Raw genomic sequence first — 25,975 nt, forward strand, 5'->3', positions numbered from 1 at the left:
CACCAACTCCCGGAGTTCACTAAGACTCACGTCCGTCGAGTCAGTGATGCCATCCAGCCATCTCATCCTCTGTCGTCCCCTTCTCCTCCTGCCCCAAGTCCCTCCCAGCATCAGAGTCTTTTCCAGTGAGTCAACTCTTCGCATGAGGTGGCCAAAGTACTGGAGTTTCAGCTTTAGCATCATTCCTTCCAAAGAAATCCCAGGGCTGATCTTCTTCAGAATGGACTGGTTGGATCTCCTTGCAGTCCAAGGGACTCTCAAGAGTCTTCTCCAACACCACAGTTCAAAAGCATCAATTCTTTGGCACTCAGCCTTCTTCACAGTCCAACTCTCACATCCATACATGACCACAGGAAAAACCATAGACTTGACTAGACGGACCTTTGTTGGCAAAGTAATGTCTCTGCTTTTGAATGTGCTATCTAGGTTGGTCATAACTTTCCTTCCAAGGAGTAAGCGTCTTTTAATTAATAGAAGCAAGGTCAGATGCTGTAAAGAGCAATATTGCATAGGAACCTGGAATGTCAGGTCCATGAATCAAAGCAAATTGGAAATGGTTAAACAAGAGATGGCAAGAGTGAATGTCGACATTCTAGGAATAAGCGAACTCAAATGGACTAGAATGGGTGAATTTAACTCAGATGACCATTATATCTACTACTGTGGACAGGAATCCCTCAGAAGAAATGGAGTAGCCGTCATGGTCAACAAAAGAGTCCGTAATGCAGTACTTGGATGCAATCTCAAAAACGACAGAATGATCTCTGTTTGTTTCCAAGGCAAACCATTCAATATCACAGTAATCCAAGTCTATGCCTCAACTAGTAACTCTGAAGAAGCTGAAGTTGAATGGTTCTATGAAGACCTACAAGACCTTTTAGAACTAATACCCAAAAAAGATGTCCTTTTCATTATAGGGGACTGGAATGCAAAAGTAGGAAGTCAAGAAACACCTGGAGTAACAGACAAATTTGGCCTTGGAATACGGAATGAAGCAGGGCAAAGGTTCATAGAGTTCTGCCAAGAGAATGCACTGGTCCTAACAAACTCCCTCTTCCAACAAGACAAGAGAAGACTCTACACATGGACATCACCAGATGGTCAACACTGAGATCAGATTGATTATGTTCTTTGCAGCCAAAGATGGAGAAGCTCTATACAGTCAACAAAAACAAGACCGGGAGCTGACTGTGGCTCAGATCATGAACTCCTTATTACCAAATTCAGTCTTAAATTGAAGAAAGTAGGGAAAACTACTAGACCATTCAGGTATGATCTAAATCAAAATACATTTTAGTCCTCATCATATGCCTTAGTGATGCCGAGATGGTATATTTGTAGCCATAGAGAAAGATGGGTAAGAATTAAGGTTTGTGTAGAATTAAACCCACTGCCCTCTGATTCCCTTGGTCAGGAGGGTATGACAGTGATCTGTCTGCCTTGGAAATGCTGATTGATATTTGGGAGCTTGTTTCCTTCAGGAGCTGTGCCCACTTTTAAGCAAAGAATTGTGTTGGGTGCAAAATTCCATTTCCTTTTCATGCTTCTTGTGGTTAAATGATGAATGTGAAATCATGGGAGGTGTTAATCAGATAGAATATGGGAAAGAATAACTCTTGGATTTCTAGTCTTTCCTGACTGAGAGAGACGGTTTATCAAAATGGCAAATAACTATTTGGCCAGAAGTTCAAAAACCCATCTTGAGTACCTTCCGTGTGTCAGACATTGCGCTAATCAAGAATTATCTCTTTTAATCTTGGCAGTACCTCCATGATCCAAGTGTTATTTCTCAAAATGAGGAAACTAGCACTTAGAGAAGTTAAGGAACTTGCCTGTGTGTCTTAGTTTAGCTTCTCCCAGAAAGACAGAAGCTTTCTAGAATACTTATCTTGGTATTCTAGTACAAGTAATTGTTTGGGACACACCGGGAATACCAGTAGGTGAACATGGATGTAAGATAGGGAGGAGAAGGCAGCCGATAGCTGGGATGTTATTCAGCAAGTTACTACAGTGATGACTGGAGTTTAATCTTACAAGGAAACTCTGAAGAATAGTGTAAAACACTTGTCTGCGTATGATCTCATGTAGGGTTGAGGAAACAGGGGTGTATAACCACCAACTTCTGTCGGTTGCTTTTTCTTTCCTTTTAGAGAATTTATTTTTTATTGTGGTAAAATACACATAATGTTTATCATTTAAACCATCTTTAAGGGTCCAGTTCTGTCATATTCAGTCCATTCACAGTTTTGTGTAATTATAACCACTCTCGATCTCCAGAATTTTTTTATCATCGCAAACTGAAACTCTGTGTCCATTAAACAATGACTCCCCATTGCCTCCTGCCCCCAGCCCTTGGAAACCACTATTCTACTGTCTGCCTGTATGAATCTGATTATTCTAGTTACCTTCTATAAGTGGAATCATGCAATATTTGTCTTTTTGTGTCTGGCTTACATCTCTTAGCTTAATGTTTTCAAGACTCATCCATGCTATGGCATGTATTGAAGTTTCCTTCCTCTTTAAGGATAAATAATAGTCCATTGTATTTATATACTACATTTTGTTTATCTGTGTATCTGTCAATGGACATTTGGTTTGTTTCTACATTTTTGCTATTATGAGTAATGTATCTATGAACATTAGTGTATAGTTATTTGTCAGTTTTTTTAAAAAATAATTTTATTTATTTATTTTTGGCTGTGCTGATTCTTCGTTCCTGTGCAGTTCTTTCTCTAGATTCGACAAGTGGGGGCTACTCTCTAGCTGCGATGTGCCGGCTTCTCATTGCAGTGGCTTCTCTTGTAGCAGAGCACAGGCTCTAGGGCACTCAGGCTTCAGCAGTTGCGGCTCCCAGGCTCTAGAGTACAGGCTCAATAGTTATGGAACATGGATTTAGTTACTCTGCAGCATGTGGGATCTTCCTGGATTAGGGATTGAGCCCATGTCTCCTGCACTGGCAGGCAGATTCTTTACCACTGAGCCACTAGGGAAGCCCCTGTCAATTGTTTTTAAGAGTGGTTAATTCCCTGGCGCTTACATCCCACCCCTTGCAAAAGTAGAATAGTTTTCCAGGGTTCAAAAGAGTCCCTCAGCAGAGATGCTGATGTTGGCTGTGTGAAGTCCTCTGGGGCACTCTAAAATGTTCAAGTCAGAGGGACGTTAGTGGGGCACTTAAGGGCATTTGTTACAAGGTCTTTACCCAAGTAAGTAGAAAAGCTAGAATTTGAATTCTGGACTCTTGACTCAAAGCCCTTGCTTTTAACTGCTCTACACTGAGTGCTGTTATAAGTGTAATAGTACTGAGATTTGAAGATGAATGAGATGTGGTTATTGCCTTCAAGCACCTATCAGAGTTGAATCATCTGTTTTGCAAAATGCTGCAGGGAAGACAGTGGCATCATATGGGGCAATTTCGAACTCCTAGATCCATTGTAATTGGAATCACAGGTAGCAGATGTATGGGTCCCCTTTCTCCTGACATCCAGTGGGGATGCATTCCTGGGCCAGGCATGACTGGACTCTTCATGGGGCTCTGCTTCAGGGCAGGCACTCACACATGTGCTGACCACGGAGTCATGAGTTTCCTTCCATGCCCATTGATGCAACTACATTACCTCAGCAGGATTTATCCTCCTTTGAGCCTTTCTAATAATTATCTTCATCTTGATGTCCAAGCATGAGGAGCACCTATTTGTTAGGGAAGAAATCAAGGCCCAAGAATGATAAAGAGAATACATTTAGAGGCAGTTAAAATGGTTGGTTCTGTGTATCTGTCTGAAAAAAACATCATTTACAAATGCTTTGCATTTATCTAGAGATCTAACATGAGACATTTTGTCCCTGAAAAGATGACATTAGATTGGTACTGTGGCAAAAGGAGAAAAGAAATGAGAGATCAATCAGTGAGGAAATGTTACTCTGTATTTTAACCTAAATATTAAATATTTTGTTTTAGTACTGCACTTGAGGGAGCTGGGTGTGTTAGTCAGATATTGTCAAGTTACACTGAGATAACAACTCTGTATCACGGTGGCTTACTTCTGTCTCTTGGGTACTGCATGGGTCTACCCCACATTGTCTTTATTCTGGGGCTCAAGCTGAAGGAGTGGTCCCTTCCTTGAAGGAGCTCTTCTCATGGTTCAGTTCAGTGGCTGTCATGTCTGACTCTTTGTGACCCCATGGACTGCAGCTTGCCAGGCTTCCCTGTCCATCACCAACTCCCAGAGCTTACTCAGACTTATGTTCATTGAGTCAGTGATGCCACCGAACCATCTCCATCCTCTGACATCCCCTTCTCCTCCTGCCTTCAATCTTTCCCAGCATCAGGGTGTTTTCCAGTGAGTCAGTTCTTTGCATCAGGTGGCCAAAGTATTGGAGTTTCAGCTTCAGCATCAGTCCTTCCAATGAATATTTAGGACTGATTTCCTTTAGGATGGACTGGATGAATCTTCTTTCAGTCCAAGGGACTCTCAAGAGTCTTCTCCAACACCACAGTTCAAAAGCATCAATTCTTCAGTGCTTAGCTTTCTTCACAGTCCAGCTTCTTAGTCTTTTGGCTAAGATCAACTGTGTTCTCATGGTAGAGAAGAAAAAAACAACGGTTTACTCACAAGATGGCTCTTATAGCTTCTATTTGGATGTGGCATGTGTCATTTCAGCTCACATTACATTCTTCAGAACCAGTCACATGGCCAGGCCTTGTGTCAATGGGGTAAGAAAGATTCTCCCCCAAAGGGAGGGAGAGACTCTAGAGATGAACTGACTAGATAGGGACAGTGACTACTTTGAACAAATGAGGCATTTTGCTGCACTGGCTAAAATTTTATCTCATGTGCAAATTGCTTAGTAGCATTTTAAACCATCTAATCTTTTTAGATCCCTTGCAACACATTTAATATTGTTTTTCTTCTCTTACTCATAAGGAAGAAACATACTGTACCTAATGTTCTAGTTTTCTTCCCAGGATCCATGTAAAGCCACCTATGTAGCTAGTATTATTTTTCCTAATAATTGAAGCAATTGTTACTGTCTTTTCAAGAACTGATCATAGAGATTGAAGGGACCATTGAGACTCAGAATCTGAATGCTGTTTATAGTCATTTGTGAAATGAATAGAGAACAAAGGACTAATTATTGACAACATGATGATCATCTTTTAAGAAATGAATACAATGTGTCTGTAGTTACTATTGACAATGATGAGGGTTGTTGTACTGATATTTATCAAGTCTCAGGCACTGTGCTGAGCACTTACACTTTTTCTGATTTAGTTATGACTCACTTTCTTTCGGAGAAGGCAATGGCACCCCACTCCAGTACTCGTGCCTGGAAAATCCCATGGGTGGAGGAGCCTGGTAGGCTGCAGCCCATGGGGTCGTAAAGAGTCGGACATGACTGAGCGACTTCACTTTCACTTTTCACTTTTATGCATTGGAGAAGGAAATGGCAACCCACTCCAGTGTTCTTGCTTGGAGAATCCCAGGGACGGGGGAGCCTGGTTGGCTGCCATGTATGGGGTCTCACAGAGTCAGACACGACTGAAGCGACCTAGCAGCAGCAGTAGCAGCACTTCCTTTTTGTGAAGTAACTCTTGTCCCTCCTGAGGCCATTGTTACTTACTGAGATACTAGGGCTCAGAGAGGTTTGTTAACTAACTCAAGGTTAAACAGATGATAAGTATGAGTTTCAGAACTCAAGCCTGGTATGTGTTTAATCACTTACCCAAGGTTTCTCAAAGTTAGATGAGATCCCTTTTAAAGAAAGTCGTTTCTTGTAGAACTCCAGGGTTGACTTAAGTTATTGTTATTGTAATGACACCTTTAATGGTATAAGCATAAAACTGGTAAGGTTTTTTTCCTAAGCTCCTACATCTTTATAAAACTTAAATCAATTTAGAAATTAAGTACACTTCATGTTGCTAATTCAAATTAACAACATTAATATAACCACATTAACTAAATTGCTGCTTATAACTGGAATATGATGCCAACTATTCTGGGCAGGCTCCTTGGCAGTCATCTGGTCTACCCTGCTGTGTGCTGAGTGATGACTCAATTCTCCCACCGTATTCACAATATCCAACTTGCTCGAAACTTTGCTTCATGCTGAGGAACTTGACATCCATTACCTTTCATTGGGTAAGGACACATCAGTTAGATTTACAAGTCCATCTTCTTTCTTTCACTTTGACCCATGGTGATTCCTTAGGGTATAGCTTGTTGCTCAATGCAATGGGCATGGCTGCTGTGATGATCAAGAATATCCTTCTATTATTTATTTTTAGATTATTGAAATAAAAACAACCTTAAGTTCTCAGGAGATTTGTAAATTCTTTAATATAGACAACTATGGATGTGCCCCCTCCTTCTTAGTTTTTGCTCAGGTTAAAAACTGGATTTTCTCTCTCTGGTACCATTCTGTCTTTCTTTTATAGGATTTTCTCCATATGAGACCACACCCTGTCACTACCTGAAAGGTTCTCTCATCTATTTCCAATGCTCACAGCACCTGGCAGCCTTTCACAGTAACTGGAGTTTCTTATGTAAACCTGAATAAAGGGGCTATGGTTCCCTTTTGAAATGGAGGAATTTGAGTTTCTTGAAGATCAGAAATCATATTACAGATTTGTTCTTGAAATATCTGTTGAATAGATTTAAACTATGCTGCGTAATTTCCCTTTTAATATATTTTGTTAGATAAGTCTACCCTTTTCTATGCACTAAGAGTTTTAACTTGATGACTTAATGCAGTAACTGACTCTTATTCATTACAATTTCACTTTTTAGAGTGGTTCCTGAATACTATTAAACACTCTGAACTTGGGCCTTGCTGAAGCCTCATGTGACTCCTCTGTGATGATCAATCATATTTTTCAGAGACCCCAGAGTTAGCATATAACATTTTTTCTGTATCTTTTTTCCAGAATACATAGATGAATGCTTGTCTCATCTGCCCATTTAAGCTGTTTCCCATCCCTTCCTATTGATTGTGGTATTTTTTTTTTTTGGAATAGTTTACAATCTTTGCTAAAAATGTTCCTTGTGTATATGATTATGTGTATATTCTTTTCCAGTAAAAGGCTATGTAGACATAATCCTAACATGTTGATTTTAAATGTAGAAAATTTTTGTGTGATTGGATGTTTAGGGGCAAAGAGGTAGAGTTGTTGTTCTTCTACCTTTCTGTCATTTTCTCTGAAACATCTGTTAGTTGACAGATTGAGGATTTTTTTTAGTGTAAGACCCAATAATTCCTGAAAAAATTTTTTTTTTTTTTGGTAAGTACACTATAGCTAGAGCTTTGCCAATTGACATTTTATGTTTGCAGATTAAAGGAAATGCACAGATGTTTTAAAAATGAATCTAAAAACCTTATTTATCTCTTCAGTGCAATCAACTTAATTTGTTACATTTATGAAACTTTATGAAGCAATGAAAATGTTGTTATAATCAGCATATTATATTAACCATAATTATTTTCTTAAAATTTGATTTAACATCTCAAATTATTTTACTTTTACTGATTGTTGCTTGGGATTTTGCTATATTTTAAACTTGTGGATATAGCTGTGTAGTACCTAGTGGTCTGTTCCTGTAACAAAAGTTTTTAGGTGCTCCAGATTTTAAATTTAATCCCTTAGAAGAAATTGATAATGTTTCAAATTAAAAGAAAAATGGTCCATGGAAAGTACAATTAATTAATACTTGGTAAACAGAGTCCTTACCTTGTAGTATAGAATGTAGTCAGCCTTTCACTTCAGCACCTTATTGTGAAATATAGCCAAGGCAGCTGAACATGTAATCATGCTAAATCTGCACATGGAAAATAGCAATTATAAAATGAGTTTGGGGGAACTAAAGGAGAGAGTCGTGATATGTGGATGAGAGTGTCTGAGTTGCAGAGAGCTTCTTGGAAATGATGAGAAAGTATTTTTTAAAATCTCTGCTATATCAAGCTAGGCTTTTTGTTCCCCTCAGTTCATGTCATTGTGGTAAAGAGGAAATGGCTTATTATTCAGTTCAGTCACTCAGTTGTGTTCAACTTTTTGAGACCCCATGCCAGGCTTCCCTGTCCATCACCAACTCCTGAGCTTGTCCATTGAGTTGGTGATACCATCCAACCATCTCCTCCTCTGTCGTCCCTGTCTCCTCCCACTTTCAATCTTTCCCAGCATCAGGGTCTTTTCCAAGGAGTCAGTTTCCAGGACTGATTTCCTTTAGGATGGACTGGTTTGATCTCCTTGCAGTCCAAGGGAATCTCAAGAGTCTTCTCCAACATCACAGGTCAAAAGCATCAATTCTTTGGTGCTCAGCTTTCTTTATAGTCCAACTCTTACATCCATACATGGCTACTGGAAAAACCATAGCTTTGATTAGATGGACCTTTGTTGGCAACCCTATGAACAGTATGAAAAGGCTTATTATTAGGACTTTCAATACTTACATATATGTGTGTATGTGTGTGTGTGTGTGTATATATATATATATATATAGGGTTGTAGCCTTCACATAATGGGAACATGTCTATTTTTCTTTCCAGTTTTAAAAAATGTTTGATGTCTTAAGCATTTTTGAATAGAGAGCCAAGTTTGACTCTGGAATGTCTAACCAGGCAAGCTTAGTGGGCTGAGAATTCTAAGACAACTTTCAGGTTCAAAACCACTGTGCCCTGTTCTGGTAGCCTTAGGCTGATCAAAGTTAACTTTTATTGAGTATTAGCTCTGTGCTGGACGTTGTACTAATAATTACTTTTCTTCTATCATCTTTAATTTTTCCCAAATCACTATGGACAATACTGTTATTATACTCATTTTACAGATAAGAAAAATAAAGATTGGCAGACTAAAGAAATATACTTAAAGCTGAACATTAAGAAATTAGAGATAGGATTCCCCATGGGTCTAATTTTGAGGTCCTCTCTTTCCTTTTTTAAAATACTATGTCTCACCTCTCTGGCTACAATTACAGAATTATTGCATTAAATGCCATGGAAGTGATTTCAATCATATGATAAGAGTTCATAATATATATTCTTTCAAATATTCAAAAACTGCTTTATGTATCTTCTGTGTACCCTTAGCTCTGGGAAGGAAGAGCACCTGCATAGGACCTGAGGCTTTAGAGGGCCCACTGTGGCCCTCATCTTCCTGCATGTTCCCCATGGGGGAGGGGTCTGTAGGGCCACATGGAGGTTCCCACCTGGAACCTCTGCCTGGCATTCCAGAGTCAGCTCTGGGTACATACAGGCCTGGGACCTCCACTGCTTAAGTGAACCTGAGTGGTCGTCCAAGGTCTGCTTGGATTTCTTTGCCAAAGTCTTTCCTTCTGAGGACAAACCACTGTGTACACTGTTAGGCCTAGAGTTGCTGCTGTTCTTGTTCAGTCCCTAAGTCATGTCTGACTCTTCGTGATCCTTGGCAGCAGCATGCGAGGCTTCCCTGTCCTTCACTATCTCCTGGAGCTCGCTCAAACTCACGTCCATCGAGTCAGTGATGCCATCCAACCATCTCACCCTTTGTCATCCCCTTCTCCTGCTGCCTTTCTCAGCATCAAGGTCTTTTCTATGAGTCACTTCTTCACATCAGGTGGCCAAAGTATTGGAGCTTCAGCTTCAGCATCAGTCCTTCCAATCAATACTCAGGATTGATTTTCTTGAGAATTGACTGGTTTGATCTCCTTCCTGTCCAAGGGACTCTCAAGAGTCTTCTCTAGCACCAGTTTGAAAGCATCAATTCTTCAGTACTCAGCCTTCTTTATAGTCCAATTCTTACATCTGTACATGAGTACTGAAAAAACCATAGCTGAGGGGTACCTATTTGTGAAAGTATAGACCATGTGTCAGGAAGCTACTGCCTGTGGGTTAAGTGTACGTAACACATGTTTTTATAAATAAAGTTTTATTCAAACACACCTACACTCATTTGATCACAAATTGTCTGTGACTGCTTTTGTGCTGAAATGGCAGAGTGAATAGTTGTGACAGAGAACAAATGGCCCATAAAGCCTAAAATATTTACTATCTGGTCTTTTTAAAGAAAAGTTTGCTGGCCCCTGGTATAGACAGAGCTAGGTTAGTGTACAGTCTGTGGAGTTCACATGTGTGAGGCCTCTGGGGGTGGTTGAGCCAGGAATGGGGCAAGAAGGCTGTTGGCTGGGGGAACACATGCCTCTTGTCATCATGTTTTGGCCAAAGCTCTGAAGAGACCAGGAATTCTAAGTTCAAAATTTATCTTCTGTATCTTTATATTTGTCATGGTAAGAAGATAAAATTAATTTTATTTACTAGTTTTTTATCTCAATTTATAACTATAAAATATATAGACATATGGTACTTGGATTTCTGTTTGTACTCTTGCCCTGGGTCCCACAAATGTTAAAACAAATGTTAAGCCCTGGGTACAGTGTAGGGGTTTATAGTAGGAAGGTCGAGAGACTCCAACAAAGAATCACACAAATTAATATGGAATTATAATGTGGGAAGTGCTTTAGGTCATATATGGATTATATGAAATAATATAATATACTCAGAAACCTTGCTTCAATTTTCCTTTGTCCAGAGGAAACAAAAACCGCTAGAACCCACCCGCCAGCTTAGCTGGAAGTTCTAGGTCTTTCCACTAGGGTTCCTCCCATCTCTCTCCATTTTTCCTCATCTCCCTGCTTGACCCCTACTGCAGGATTACAGTGCCCTGAAGCGAGGGGGAAACAGGTATAAATCCAAGCCCAGAGATGTGTTGTCCCACCGTTACGCCACATGATTGCACCTTTGTGCCACAAAGTGCTGCTGGTGAGACTGGCCTTTCTCAGATGGAAGATGCTGTGGGTCCCTCTATGATGACCACTGTATGGTCGCACGAGGGAAGGCTGATCCTGTCTCCCAGGGCCAAGCTCAGCCACTGCTGGGCCGTGCGTGGTGCAGCAGATGGTGTTGGTGCCCCACCCTCATCTCCTCAGCACTCGTGGCCTGTGTTGGAACATGAGAGCTTTTTCTTGGTCTCCACGTAGCACAGACTGGGAGTGCCAGGGGAGCAGCCTCTGCCTTTAAAGAGGTATACCTAAGAGGCAGGTTCTGCACTGTCTCTTGGAGCTCTTTCAGCAGAATTGAACCCAGTTGTCTGTAGCAGAAACTTCCTTGAAAATGCACCCTGTATTGGCTTCCTTCACTTCTTTGTCTTAGCACCAAACTCTCCCTTCAATATTCCCTGGGATTACCTTCTGCATCCCAATCCTTGTCTCATTGTCTGCTATTGGGAACCCTGCTAGGAGACATGGACTTACATGGACTCCTCCTGATTTACAGCCCCACCTCATGCACAGGGTTGTGCCCCACCGCACAGGCTCTGCTTGGCATGGCAGGATCTCAAGGAGCTTTCTGTCTCACCCACTTGCTTGTCCATACAAACTTCTCCATGACTCCTGGGTCACTTGAGTCCCAGTCACCAACATGGACTGTCTGTTATCTTGAAGAAATTACTTTATTTCTGGAAACTCTAGTCTTATTTGCAACCATTTTTGTCTCCTCACAGAGATCTCACATATTCTGAATCCTAGGAATCATGACTTGGGTGTCAATGACTTTCTTCCCTGAAGGCTCCAGAATCTTTTGTACATATCCTCTTCTTAATGGCTTATTTTGTAAACCAAGGATCTGAGGAGGTGCAGCCTTGGTTGGGTTACAAAAGGCTTTCTTATACCTTACCTAAAAGATCCAGGCTACTTGGTCACCCTATTTAGTTGAAGCAAGAGAGACACTCAGAAAACCATTGCAGGGAAGATGAAGTCAGCTTCTCTTATTAAAAAAAAAAAGTCTTTCATACCATAAGAAAAAGCATTATACTTTGAGACAAGATAGCTGAGAGACCTGATTTGGATGGGATAGACCTTGTGGATGGGTATCCTGTTGTATTCTGTGATCAAAACGATGGAGAGGAATTAGCCCAGCAAAGAGGACAACATGTATGAAGGTTCTGAGACTGGAAGGGACTTGATGCACCTGAGCAACAGAGAGAAGACCCAGGCAGAGTCAGTGAAGAAAGTGGCAAGAAAGGATGCTGGAACAAGATCCTGAGTGGCCTCAGACCATGGGAAGGATTTTGGTCTTTGTCTAAAAGCACTGGGAAGCTTGGAAGGGGTTTAAGTGAGTACGGGAAGACATTTTTTGATCAGAATTGTTCCTTAAAATAGTTTAGCTCATGTGTGAGAAATAAAATGGAGGAGTTTTAGGAAAGGGGAGATGCTTTAGGTGGGTATGGGAGAGCTTAGGCAGTGATGTTGGTGCAACAGGGTGGTGATAATAGAAGTGGAAATAAGAAATAAAGAGATTGAGAGATATTTTAGAGGTAGAATTGATAGGATTTGGTGATGGACTTGAAGCAGGTGATAAAGGAGAGCAAATTTTTATTTAAGATCTTTTAAATGAGTAGATGGAGAAGGCAATGGCACCCCACTCCAGTACTTTTTCGCAGAAAATCCCATGGATGGAGGAGCCTGGTGGGCTGCAGTCCATGGGGTTGCTAGAGTTGGACACGACTGAACGACTTCACTTTCACTTTCCACTTCCATGCATTGGAGAAGGAAATGGCAACCTACTCCAGTGTTCTTGCCTGGAGAATCCCAAGGATGGGAAGCCTGGTGGGCTGCCGTCTATGGGATCGCACAGAGTCGGACATGACTGAAGCGACTTAGCAGCAGCAGCAAATGAATAGAAGCGGTAAAATTTAAATGCCTGTAGGGGCAAACATGAAAAGAAGGAATCAGCCTGTTAAAAGGTAATAGGGAATGGAGGGGAACTGTGGCCAACTGGAAGATTCATGTCCATTCTTGAAGAGACGGCTGCTGGTTGGCTCTGACCAGTTGTTGGCATGTAAGGAAGCAGACCTGACATTGTCAGATTTTCAGATTTTTGAGGAGAAGCTAGAGTCTGGTTTTAATGTGAAAGGACCATTTCTGTTTATGTCTGCAACTAGATCAGAATTGAAGAACTGAAGAGCACCGTACTAGTTATATATTGCACACGTGCAGGCGGCATCTGGCTCCTGGGCAGCCACTTCCTCCAGAAAGGTTTTAGAATTAACCGTAGTCTGTGACACAAAGTATTTTAAAAGTTAGGGTTGCCAATAAGAAAAAAAAAAAAGGATACTTTAAGTTGGGATAAATCTTGGGAGATCGTGATGATCTCAGCTCACATGGTCTGTCAGCAGGGCTCAGGTGATGGGCTGAGGCTGAGATCTGCAGAAATAAACTTAACCTAATTTAGAGCAGATAGCAGGAAGTGACTTTTTCTTAAAATAGACCATTCTAGACCATGATAGTCTAAGATACTTGAGTTAGACTGGAATCAAGGCTCTTTCCATCTTTTCCCCCTGAGCTTATAGTTCAAGAGTCCTTAAACCTTTTGAGAGTGAGTGGATGAGTGTTTATTTTATTTATGAATCCATATGCAATTGGAGAAAGAATTCATATAGGTTCATAAAACCTGTACAGTTTTTTATTTTAGTGTTTGAAGCCTAAATGGAACCTACCTTTGCACTTCAGATTTTATTTATAAGGTGCTTTTAAAGTGAAAGGTGTGCAATTAATTTCTTATTACATTCAGCAATATTTGTCTGTTTCTATGTCCAGTTTGATCTAATTTATCCTTAAGATTGTACATAATAAATATATAAGAAAGCATGTATTTTTTTAAAAATTAACTTTTATTGGAGTATAGTTGCTTTACAATGTTGTGTTTGCTTCTGCTGTACAAGAAAGTGAATTAGCTGTACATATACATATATCTCTTCCTTTTTGGATTTCCTTACCATTCAGGTCACCACAGAACACTGAGTAGAGTTCCCTGAGCTATACAGTAGGTTCTCATTAATTATCTATCTTATGCATACTGTCAATCCCAATCTCTGAATTTCCCCCCCCCTTCCCCTCCTTGATATCCATACATTTGTTCTCTACATCTGTGCCTCTATTAGTGTTTAGAAAGAAGGTGTTTTTGAGAGTTTACAAGAAAGCTCAATGATTGGGCCTATCTTGGCTTCATAATAGTATTTAAAACAGTAAGATCTTAACTGCTACCTCATTTTCTGTAATGTATTTATAGGTGGTTGCAAAAGCATAGAAATGGTTTTCTTGAAGTCAGTAAAGGGTAACAGGAGTCCTTGCATTATTGATTACTGAGTAGAGTTGATCTTGCTATTTCTCAGAGATTCATTTTTTAGAACTGAAAAAAATGGGATAGATGAGAATTAGGAGATGGCAACCAAAAAAAACCCAACTGTCAAAACATGTACCTAAAAATATATCAGGAGACTTAAACACATCTGGGCTGAGGGATTTGGAAATGACTCAGAACAGGAAGGAATCACGAGACTTAGGAGGACTTGAAGCCATGGGAATTTGCCTTTGCTTTACCTTGTCAGTTCAGTTCAACTCTCAGGCGTATCCGACTCTTTGTGACCCCATGGACTGCAGCACGCCAGGCTTCTCTGTCCATCCCTAACTCCCGGAGCTTGCTCAAACTCATGTCCATTAAGTCAGTGATGTCATCCAACCATCTTGTCTTCTGTCATCCCCTTCTCCTCCTGCCTTCAATCTTTCCCAGCATCAGGGACTTTTCCAGAGTCAGTTCTTCGTATCAAAAGTATTGGAGTTTCAATTTCAGCATCTGTCCTTCCAATGAATATTCAGGAATGATTTCCTTCAGGATGGATAGGTTGGATCTCCTTGCAGTCCAATGGACCTTTAAGACTCTTCTCCAACACCACAGTTCAAAAGCATCAATTCTTCGGCGCTTAGCCTTCTTCACAGTCCAACTCTCACATCCATACATGACTACTGGACAAACCATAGTTTTGACTAGATGGACCTTTGTTGGCAAAGTAATGTCTCTGCTTTTGAATATGCTGTCTAGGTTGGTCACAGCTTTTCTTCCAAGGAGCAAGCGTCTTTTAATTTCATGGCTGCTGTCACCATCTGCAATGATTTTGGAGCCCAAGACAATAAAGTTTGTCACTGTTTCCATTGTTTCCCCATCTGTTTGCCATGAAGTGATGGGACCAGATGCCATGATCTTCATTTTTTGAATGTTGAATTTTAAGTCAGTTTTTTCACTCTCCTCTTTCACTTTCATCAAGAGGCTCTATAGTTCCTCTTCACTTTCTGCCATAAGGGTGGTGTCATCTGAGTATCTGAGGTTATTGATATTTCTCCCGGCAATCTTGATTCCAGCTTGTATTCATCCAGCCCAGCATTTTGGATGATGTGTTCTGCATAGAAGTTAAATAAGAAGGGTGACAATATACAGCCTTGACGAACTCCTTTCCCAACTTGGAACCAGTCCATTATTCGATGTCCGGTTCTAACTGTTGCTTCTTGACCTGGATAGTGATTTCTCAGGAGGCAGGTCAGGTAGTCTGGTATTCCCATCTCTTTCAGAATTTTCCACAGTTTATTGTGATCCACACAGTCAAAGGCTTTGGCATAGTCAATAAAGCAGAAGTAAATGTTTTTCTGGAACTCGCTTGCTTTTTTAGTGATCCAATGGATGTTGACAATTTGATCCCTGGTTCCTCTGCCTTTTCTAAATCTAGCTTGAACATCTGGAAGTTCACAGTTCACATACTGTTGAAGCCTGGCTTGGAGAATTTTGAGCATTATTTTGCTAGCGTGTGAGATGAGTGCAATTGTGTGGTAGTTTGAACATTCTATGGCATTGCCTTTCTTTGGGATTGGAATGAAAATTGACCTTTTCCAGTCCTGTGGCCACTGCTGAGTTTTCCAAATTTGCTGACATACTGAGTGCAGCACTTTCACAGCATCATCTTTTAGGATTTGAAATAGCTCGACTGGAATTCCATCACCTCCACTAGCTTTGTTTGTAGTGATGCTTCCTAAGGCCCACTTGACTTTGCATTCCAGGATGTCTGGCTCTAGGTGAGTGATCATACCATTGTGGTTGCTGCTGCTGCTAAGTCACTCAAGTCATGTCCGACTCTGTGCGACCTCATAGACGGCAGCCCACCAGGCTCCCCCGTCCCTGGGATTCTCCAGGCAAGAACACTGGAGTGGGTTGCCATTTCCTTCTCCAATGCATGAAAGTGAAAAGTGAAAGTAAAGTTGTTATGTTGTGCCCTTAGTGACCCCATGGACTGCAGCCTACCAGGCTCCTCCGTCCATGGAAGTTTCCAGGCAAGAGTACTGGTTATCTGGGTCATAAAGATCTTTTTTGTATAACTCTTCTGTGTTCTTGCCATCTCTTCTTAATATCTTCTGCTTCTGTTAGGTCCATACCATTTTTGTCCTTTTTTGTGTCCATCTTTGCATGAAATATTCCCTTGGTATCTCTAACCTTCTTGAAGAGATCTCTAGTCTTTCCCATTCTATTGTTTTCCTCTGTTTCTTTGCACTGATCACTGAGGAAGGCTTTCTTGTCTCTCTTTGCTATTCTTTGGAACTCTGGATTCAGATGGGTATATCTTTCCTTTTTTCCTTTGCCTTTTGCTTCTCTTCTTTTCACAGCTATTTGTAAGGCCACTTCAGACAACCATTTTTCCTTTTTGCATTTCTTTTTCTTGGGGATGGTCTTGATCACTGCCTCCTGTACAGTGTCACAAACCTCCATCCATAGTTCTTCAGGCACTCTGTCAGATCTAATCCCTTGAATCTATTTGTCACTTCCATTGTATAATCATAAGGGATTTGATTTAGGTCATACCTGAATGGTCTAGTAGTTTTCCCTACTTTCTTCAATTTAAGTCTGAATTTGGCAATAAGGAGCTCATGATCTGATCCACAGTCAGCCCCTGGTCTTGTTTTTGCTGACTGTATAGAGTTTCTCAATCTTGGGCTACAAAGACTATAATCAATCTGATTTCAGTGTTGACCATCTGGTGATGTCCATGTGTAGAGTCGTCTCTTGTATTGGTGGAAGAGGGTGTTTGCTATGACCAGTGCATTCTCTTGGCAGAACTCTGTTAGCCTTCGCCCTGCTTCATTCACTGCAAGGCCAAACTTGCCTGTTACTCCAGGTATCTCTTGACTTCCTACTTTTCCGTTCCAGTCTCCTATGATGAAAAGGACATCTTTTTTTGGGTGTTAGTTCTAGAAGGTCTTGTAGGTTTTCATAGAACCGTTCAACTTAAGCTTCTTTGGCAGTAGTGGTTGGGGCATAGACTTGGATTATTGTGATATTGAATGGTTTGTCTTGGAAACAAACAGAGATCATTCTGTTGTTTTTGTGATTGCACCCAGGTACTGTATTTCAGACTTTTTTGTTGACTATGAGGGCTACTCCATTTTTTCTAAGGGATTCTTGCCCACAGTAGTAGATATAATGGTCATCTGAATTAAATTTGCCCATTCCAGTAGATTTTAGTTCACTGATTCCTAAATTGTCGATGTTCATTCTTTCCATCTCCTGTTTGACTACTTCCAATTTATCTTGTCAACTGGGCCTTTTTGTAATCTGCAAAATCTACACCGCTTTGTGTGCTTTGGAGTTAGTAATGAAATGGTTCCAGGAAGCCATCCTGCTCTTTGTAAATTTGGTGGAAGAGACTAATTCCAAAATAAAGCATTGGGCCTAGGTTGCTAAGTAAAATTTACTGTTAAGAAAGAGACGTATAGGGATAAAAAAATTATTCTGTTACCGTTTTAATGTTCTCTGGAGTTCCTGTTTGGTTCGATGAGTTATATGGTATTATACAAAATGCTTCTTGTCTGTAGTGACCTTGATGTAAGAAACATCAACCGATTTCCTCACATCGTACATGCACCGCCTGCTGACGACTGACTTGAGTTCTTTTTAAAATTCTCATTTCTTTGTTGTGTGAAAAATAAATACAGAATTATATTAATGTCTTTTGCTAGAGGATTAAAACTCCAAACAGTCATTCGCTTGATCTTCTGTATTTCTCAAGAGGTCATTTCTGAGCCTTTTGGGTAAGTTTCATGTCCATGCCCTGCAAGCAGTGCCTAATTCCTGTCACCATCTTCCCCTCCAACTTTGTTAGATATGAGATGAAGAAAATGTTGAGAAAGTCTCCTCTCGTGTGTAAACTTCCCATAGACAGGAGATGTGTCTGTTTCAATCACTGCTTTATCCCCAGCTTTCAAGAGTGGGAATTAAGCTGGTGGTTAAAATATAATTATTGCATGAATAAAGTGGAATGTTCAGTGAATTCAGGTATTTGGAAGGGAAAAGGGATTCTCTTGTCACATAAATTTGGTGATTGATTTATACCTTACATTTTCAGTTTTGTTTATTTAAAAAAATTGTTTTGCCTGTACTGTGTGGCATGTGGGATCTTAGTTCTCTGACAAGGGGTCAAATGTGCACTCTCTACAATGGGAGCAGGGAGTTCTAAGCACTTGACTGGCAGGGAAGTTCCTCAGTTCTAGTCACAACCCAGCTTGGTGTCCTAAAGTGTCTGAGACACCTTGGTGTACAATCAAAACCCCATTAAGCCTTGTTTATCTGAACAGGCAAGTGCTGTTGAAGAGCACTGACCTAAAGCAGAGCTACTGTAGCACATTAATGGTGCTTAATAAATACTTTTCAAGGTTTATTTACTAAATATGTGGTGATCCTGAGTTGGGTAATTCAGAGACTTTTAGCAGCCTCAAGAGATGATAGCTTCTGTGCTGAGTTGAGAATAAAGACTAGAGGCTGTAGAGGAAAGATATCCAAGGGTGAGAGGGTCTGAGTGTAAATTGTGTTAACATTTCTGAAGGGAGTTTTGATGTGGGTATCAAGAGCCTTTAAATTTCAATCTTGTAATGTTACTTCTAGAACCTTATCCTAGGGGAGTAATAAGAGATGTAGGCAAAGCTTTCTCTATCAGAATACTGACTGAGATATTTTAAAATTTTAAAAAGAAATTAAGTGTCCCAGTGAGCCAATTCACTGGAAAAGACCCTAAAGCTGGGAAAGATTGAAGGTAAAAGGAGAAGGGGATGGCAGAGAATGAGATGATTAGATAGCATGTCATACTCAATGAGCATGAATTTGAGCAAATTTTGGGAGATAGTGGAAGACAGGAGAGTTTGGCATGCTGCAGTGCATGGGGTTGCAGAGTCGGACATGACTCAGTGACTGAACAACAACATGTCCCAGCGTGTCTCATAATAGGTGGTTAGTTGAGGAAATGATTGGATAGCCGTTCAATGAAACACTAAGTGACTGTTTCAGTTCTTTTGCTATGTAAAAACCACCAAAACCCTTCAAGCTCAGAAGGCTTTAAACAAGAATGAATTATTTCCTGTCGCTACATGGATTGACTGAGTGGTCCTTCGTGTTGCACAGTGTTCGCTGTCACTCACGCACTGATTTCAGATGGCAGCTGGGCTGGGCTGGAAGGTGCGAGGCGGCTGTCTTACCAGGCCGGCATCTTAGTGCTGGCTGTTGGCTGGGTTACTTGTGCTTTCCTTCTTATGATCTCTCTCCATGTCGTATCTCATCTTCCAGGGCCTTTCTGTGTTGTTTCTTTTTTCAGTTACAACTCTGCTTTTGAAGAGAGCAAAATCAGAAGCTGCTAGGTCTGTTCAAGGCCAGGCCCAGAGCTGGAACAGTGTCACTTCTGCAGCATCTGAATGCGATATGAATTCTATCTGAAATTATATAAATACGCACAATAGGAATCGGAAACAACACCATAGAGGTTGTCTATGAAGGACAAAATTGAGGGTGTTTTCACTTTCTTCTGTATACATATATGAATTTAAATTTTTTCTATAAACTTTTATTAGCTGTTTTAAAAATTAAGGAAACTAATCATTTATTGGGCCATTTAGAAAGTCTTGGCAAGTGTCAAAGGTTAGGAGATATATATGTTATATTCTGTGATCCCAATGCCATAAAATTAAGACTACAAAGTTTTAGCCCAAAACATCTATCTACTTTGACATTTAAATGTATCCTGAATATTTCCTAGAATAGAAAAAATTTCAAAAGAAAAATAGCAAGATGTTTACAGAAAGATTTTATGCATAAAACATCTAGCCAGTATGTGTAATCTTACATGCATTTGTCAGAAAACATGACTGAAGATAAATGAACATTTACTGCAAAATGGCAAATATAACAAAAATAAACACATAGGAAATAGAAATTACTATTAAGGATAAAGAGATATTGATGAAATGGGAGACAAACTATAGTAAAACGTATCAGTAGAACATAGACAAGCATTTGTCATGTTGTCATCAAGAGAAACAGAAAAATATAAGCAACATTAAGAATTCGATGGAGACATAATTTGAAGAGATTTTAAAATTTTGAAGGAAGAATTATACAGAACAACACTAGGAAGACTGAAAAATCTCAATACAACAGACTGTTCCTGAAGAAATATTTTAATGATCATTGACACAAAATAGGTAACAAATCTGAATAGATCAGTAAGCATAGTAAAAAGTTAGAAGATAACAACTAAGCATGTTTAATTTTATGGGTGTGTTCTACCAAACATTTCAGGAATAGAGAAGTTTCATATTATGCTATTTGAGGCTATATGAAAAATGGAAAACTTTTCAATCCATTCTATGACACTAAACTGCTGATACTAAATGTAGAAAAAGAGTATTCAAATATTTAAACAAAGAAACATTATTTCAAGCAAGTTAATATATCTGTGCATGTTATATGTTATGTGTGTGTTGTGTGTTTCTAAAAGGAAATCTTTTTGTTTGTTGGTGGTTGCAATTCTCTGAAGCCTTGGCCAGCTGAGCTGGTAATGTTACTGAAGATTAAATCTGTGTGGGTGTAAATTTTACTGAATTTGGATTGGGACTTCAAACCTAGCTAGAGACCTCAGAAATGTCAGCCTCTAGACACAAGAGAAGATAGAGAAGGGCAAGTCAGATTTCATTACTTCTTCTTGGAAGATAATATCTGTAAGTGGTGGCTTACTGTACTGTAAGTCACTTCAGTCGTGTCCGACTCTGGGCGACCCCATAGACGGCAGCCCACTAGGCTTCCCCATCCCTGGGATTTTCAAAGCAAGAACACTGGAGTGGGTTGCCATTTCCTTCTCCAATACATGAAAGTGAAAAGTGAAAGTGAAGTCGCTCAGTTGCGTCTGACTCTTAGCGACCTCATGGACTGCAGCCTACCAGGCTCCTCTGTCCATGGGATTTTCCAGGCAAGAGTACTGGAGTGGGGTGCCATTGCCTTCTCCGAAGTGGTGGCTTAGCTAGGGCCTAAGTTCTAAGCATAGCAAAAATAACAATTAATTTAACTATTGAAACTATAGAAGGAAACATTATTTTCTTAAGTTGATAGTGATGAATACTTAAGTTAAGAGAAAAGAAAGATCTCAAATAGATAGCCTAACTTTATATCTCAAGGAACTGGCAAAAGCACAAACTAACCTCCAAGTTACTAGGAGGAGGAAAATAACAAAGATCAGAGTTGAAATGGATAGAGACTAAAAAAGACAATGGAAAATGTAGAAAATTTAGAACATGCAAATAAACAAAAGAAGAAAATGAAAACCATTTGAACCCAATCACTGTTAACATTTCAACATGTATTGTTCCAGTCTTCTCTGCAAGTTAGTGTGTATGCATGTATGTTTTAAAATGTGAATCGGCCATAAAAATTTTTTTTAGTCTACTTACCCCCACTACTAGTATGTCATGAGTGTCTTTCTATCTCATTAAATATTCATGTAATGGTCACATTATTCTAACTTCTGTCTGTCTCTCTCTCATCATTTATGTAACTGAATTCCTATTGTTGGGCCTGTTGACTCACCTGTTTTTTTTTTTTTTAAACATATTATTTGTGCAAAAGGTTTAGATACAAAATGATTTTTGTATGTTTTCAAGGAAACCAAAATTAAGCTTTGAGCAACATAGAGATTTGAAATTAAGTTCACTAGTTAGAAACAGGTGTATAACTCTTTGGAGGGACTTTTTAGGGAAAGAAGAAGCCTATATGCAAAGTATTTCTTTATGCTATATGTGAGGAGTCTCTTGAGCATAAATGACAGATACTCTGATTAGAATTGACTGTAGCAAAAAATAAAATTTATTGGTGAATGTATCGTGATCTGTTGCCTTAGTAATGCTCCAAAACAACCAGCCACAAAACTCAGTGACATACTAAGACATTTTTATATTGTCTATGAGTGTATGGGGCCCTCTGGATCTCAGCTGGACTTGCTCATGCACCTGTGGTCAGCCACTGGGTGGCTAGGCAGCTCTGCTGATCTTGGCTGGGCTTGCTCAAGTGTCTGGGGGGTTGGTTGGCTATTGGCTAGGAAAAAAAAAAACTTCCCTGTTGGCTCAGACAGTAAAGCATCTGCCTACAATGCAGGAGATCCGGGTTCAATCCCTGGGTTGGGAAGATCTGGAGAAGGAAATGGCAACCCACTCCAGTATTCTTGCCTGGAAAATCCCATGGATGTAGGAGCCTGGTAGGCTACAGTCCATGGGATCACAAAGAGTTGGACACTACTGAGCAACTGCACTCTCACTCACAGGACATCTTGACTCTGTATTTCTCATCTTTCAGCAGGCTAGGGTGGGCATGTTTTAAAATTTCTGTGGCAGAAGAAAATGAACGAGAAGGTAAACACATAAGTGCTATTGCAGGCTTCACATTTACTATCACCTTTTGACCAAAGCAAGTCACATGACTGAACCCAGAGTCAGATTGGGAGGGCACAGCCAAGGACTCAGATAGAGGAAGGGTATAGAGTTGGGACCATTAACGTAGTCAGTCTGCCTGGCACGTGTAGCTATAATGGCCTAGGGATAGATGTGGCTTCAGTAACTGCTGGGTGCAGAGTATCGGATGATGTCATCTGGTTTGATTTCATACCGTTCAAAGATTGGCTCTGCTTTCCTTTGCATTAGCTTCAATCTCAGGAAAGCACTTTCCACATGGTAGTACTCAGAAACTCTATCTTGAGAGCATATAATTCTAGCTGGAAAAGAGTTTATCTTTCCCAGTTATTCCAGCAAAAGTCATGATTTGGACTGACTTTGAATGACTGTGGGTCACATGCCCATCCCTAAACCAGCTGTCATGTCTGGGGGATGAAATGTGATGATCAGCCAGGTCTGGGTCATGTTCTTACCACTGGCAGCCTCCAGGATAGAGTAAAGAGAGTCAGCCTTACCTAAACCTAATGAATTGTGGGTAGAGATTTGGAAATAATTTCTCTGAGAAAAATGGAGAGTATTACCAGGAATTGGGGGGGCGGTGGGGAGTGGAGGGAGAATGAATGATATGCAGGTAAAATAAAAGATGACTTCTATAATGCTATTAATGTACTTATCTCACTGATACTACCAACAAAAACTATTTATTGACTATTCTGTGCTAGGTATCAAACTGGGTGTTTTAAAAACATTATCTTACATATTTCTTACAGTACTGATTTAGGTAATTTTACCCACATTTTATGGATCAGAGAAAGGAAGCACATAGCAGACAGTTTGCCACGGTCACTCAGCTTGTCAGCGTTAAAGTGGATATTTGAACCTCAGTTGGCTTCTCTCCAAAAATCTGTGGTCTCTGTGTCTAAAAGCTGAAGAAAAAGAAAGTACACTAAACATACCCTAAGAGGAAGAACAGGAAGCCAAGATGCTCCCATTAAGACCATTTGGATCTTAGCACTGGAGGATAATCACAATCTTGTAGCCCTGGCTACATAAATCTGCCCCAAAGTACTTGCATAACCATGGAGTGAAATGAAGTGTTAGTTGCTCAGTCATGTAGGACTCTTTGTGAACCCATGGACTGTAGCCTGCCAGACTCCTCCATCCAAGGAATTCTCCAGGCAAAAATACTGGTGTGGGTAACCATTCCCTTCTCCAGGGGATCTCTCCAGGAGAGAGATGGGACTGTGATCTTCTCTGGTGAGAGCGTTTAGGATTTGGCAGTATGTATAGGAGACTTGTTGGTTTGAGCCACCTCTTTTCTTCTAACTTCAAGATGGCCAATATGTTCCAACTCATGTGTCTGTATCAGTTGGTTGGTAAACTGTTTAGGATGTTGTGTTGATAAGAGTCCTGAATTTAGTGGGAAAGAAGATTGTGATGGATTAGTGATGTCTGCAATGGGTACAGGAAGGGAGGTGACAACCTGTTTGATTAGTTGACATTCTTGGAAACAAGATATCAGAGTCACTGTCAGGCCACTTGTATATGAGGGTCATGTGCCTCAGATGGAGTATTTTATAGTTAAGATCTCTATGATACAGAATTCTATGGTGATTTTTCTGGAGGCCCCAACTATCACTTAGCACAGACCAAAATGCAAAATTTCATTTTCCTAAGGAAAAATGAGCTTCTTTTTTGCTCTAAGAACTTTTGACCTTGCTTGGGTGCATGATGGGGGAAATCTACAAAATGTTTAAATGTACTTAGTAAAGTTTGGGGTCCTTGCTATTTTTAAATAAGCATAGGTTTGACTATTATCTATCATTCTTATCATCAATCTATCATCTATATGTACACACACACACACACATATACACACATATTTTTGAAATATAATGCTGTTAATGGTCAGAGTTCTAAATAAATTTATTTTTGATTATTCTTTTTCCTCATTTTTCAGATCTCTGTTTGGATGCATTTTCCAGTACAGACTATGAAAAGAATGTGGTGAAAATTCTGGCCAACGGTGGAAACATCGGCTTAATCTCCAACTTAATATAGCATTCCTTCTCTTCTGTAGCACCTCATAAGAAAAGAAAAATGTATGGAAGTGCAAGAACAATCACCAATCTGGAAGGTAGCCCTTCCAGATCACCTCGTTTGCCACGGTCTCCTCGTCTGGGCCACCGAAGAACAAGTAGTGGGGGAGGTGGAGGAACAGGCAAGACTCTGTCCATGGAGAATATCCAGTCCCTTAATGCAGCCTATGCTACATCTGGACCCATGTATCTGAGCGATCATGAGGGGGTGGCTTCAACAACTTACCCAAAGGGCACTATGACTCTGGGAAGGGCCACAAATCGAGCTGTATATGGAGGCCGGGTCACAGCTATGGGGAGTAGTCCCAATATTGCCTCTGCTGGACTTTCCCACACAGATGTCCTTTCATACACGGATCAACATGGCGGTCTGACCAGCTCATCCCATCATCACCACCACCAGGTCCCCTCCATGTTGAGGCAGGTAAGAGATAGCACCATGTTAGACCTTCAGGCCCAGCTCAAGGAACTTCAGAGAGAGAATGACCTCCTACGAAAAGAGCTTGACATCAAGGATAGCAAGTTGGGATCTTCCATGAACAGTATCAAGACCTTCTGGAGTCCTGAGCTCAAGAAGGAGAGAGTCTTGAGGAAAGAAGAGGCAGCTCGGATGTCTGTCCTCAAGGAGCAGATGAGGGTTTCCCACGAAGAAAATCAGGTAGGTTATGACTCATGTCAATGTTTTCAGCCTTGGTTTCTCACTGAGTAGTTGATGCTTTGCAGATGGTACTACGGCCTGTATAGGGGGAAGTTCGGCATCATCAAGAAACCTATGGCTTAGTACATGTTTGACATGAAGACTACAAGACAGTATAGGAAAGATAAAGTTACAGCTTGTGATCTGCTTATTTGCCAATAACCCTTTCACATTGTTGCAGAAGAAGGGGAACCACACCTCAATGGCTAACTTTTATACTTGGTTAATTTTGTTTTCTTTTTCAGTAGTCCCAAAAGCAGCTCAGATGTGCTTCCCCCTGAATAGAAGAAGAGTATACACTTTAAAAACAACATTTAGAAGGCTACATCTGACTGGTGAATTGATTTTTTTTTTTTTTGATGCACCAGCAACATTATTTCCTTCTAGAATGAGGGAAGTTGGTTCACTAAATAGCAAACTGAAAAATATTAAATGGGATTGGATAGGATGGATTTGATATTATGTTAGAGAAACATGATAAATTTTAACCTAGTCTTTCTACTTTTATCCATTCAGTACTAATTAAACATCTAACTATGTGCAGGGCACATTTGTACTCTCTTTTGGTCCATCATCCA

General features: G+C 40.3%; 1 protein-coding gene across 7 annotated transcripts in view; it reads left to right on the forward strand.

Annotated features, from left to right (window-relative positions):
* ERC2 (ELKS/RAB6-interacting/CAST family member 2) overlaps nucleotides 1–25,975 on the forward strand; it is a 980,761-nt gene that overhangs the window by 14,733 nt on the left and 940,053 nt on the right. For all 7 annotated transcript variants that reach the window (XM_024982903.2, XM_024982905.2, XM_059879783.1 and 4 more), the window contains 1 exon segment: nucleotides 24,562–25,358. In XM_024982903.2, coding sequence (XP_024838671.1) covers nucleotides 24,702–25,358 — 657 coding nt within the window. In that variant the 5' untranslated portion in view covers nucleotides 24,562–24,701.

Source organism: Bos taurus, chromosome 22 (assembly GCF_002263795.3).
Source record: "Bos taurus isolate L1 Dominette 01449 registration number 42190680 breed Hereford chromosome 22, ARS-UCD2.0, whole genome shotgun sequence".
In the NCBI taxonomy this organism is placed as follows: Eukaryota; Metazoa; Chordata; class Mammalia; order Artiodactyla; family Bovidae; genus Bos; species Bos taurus.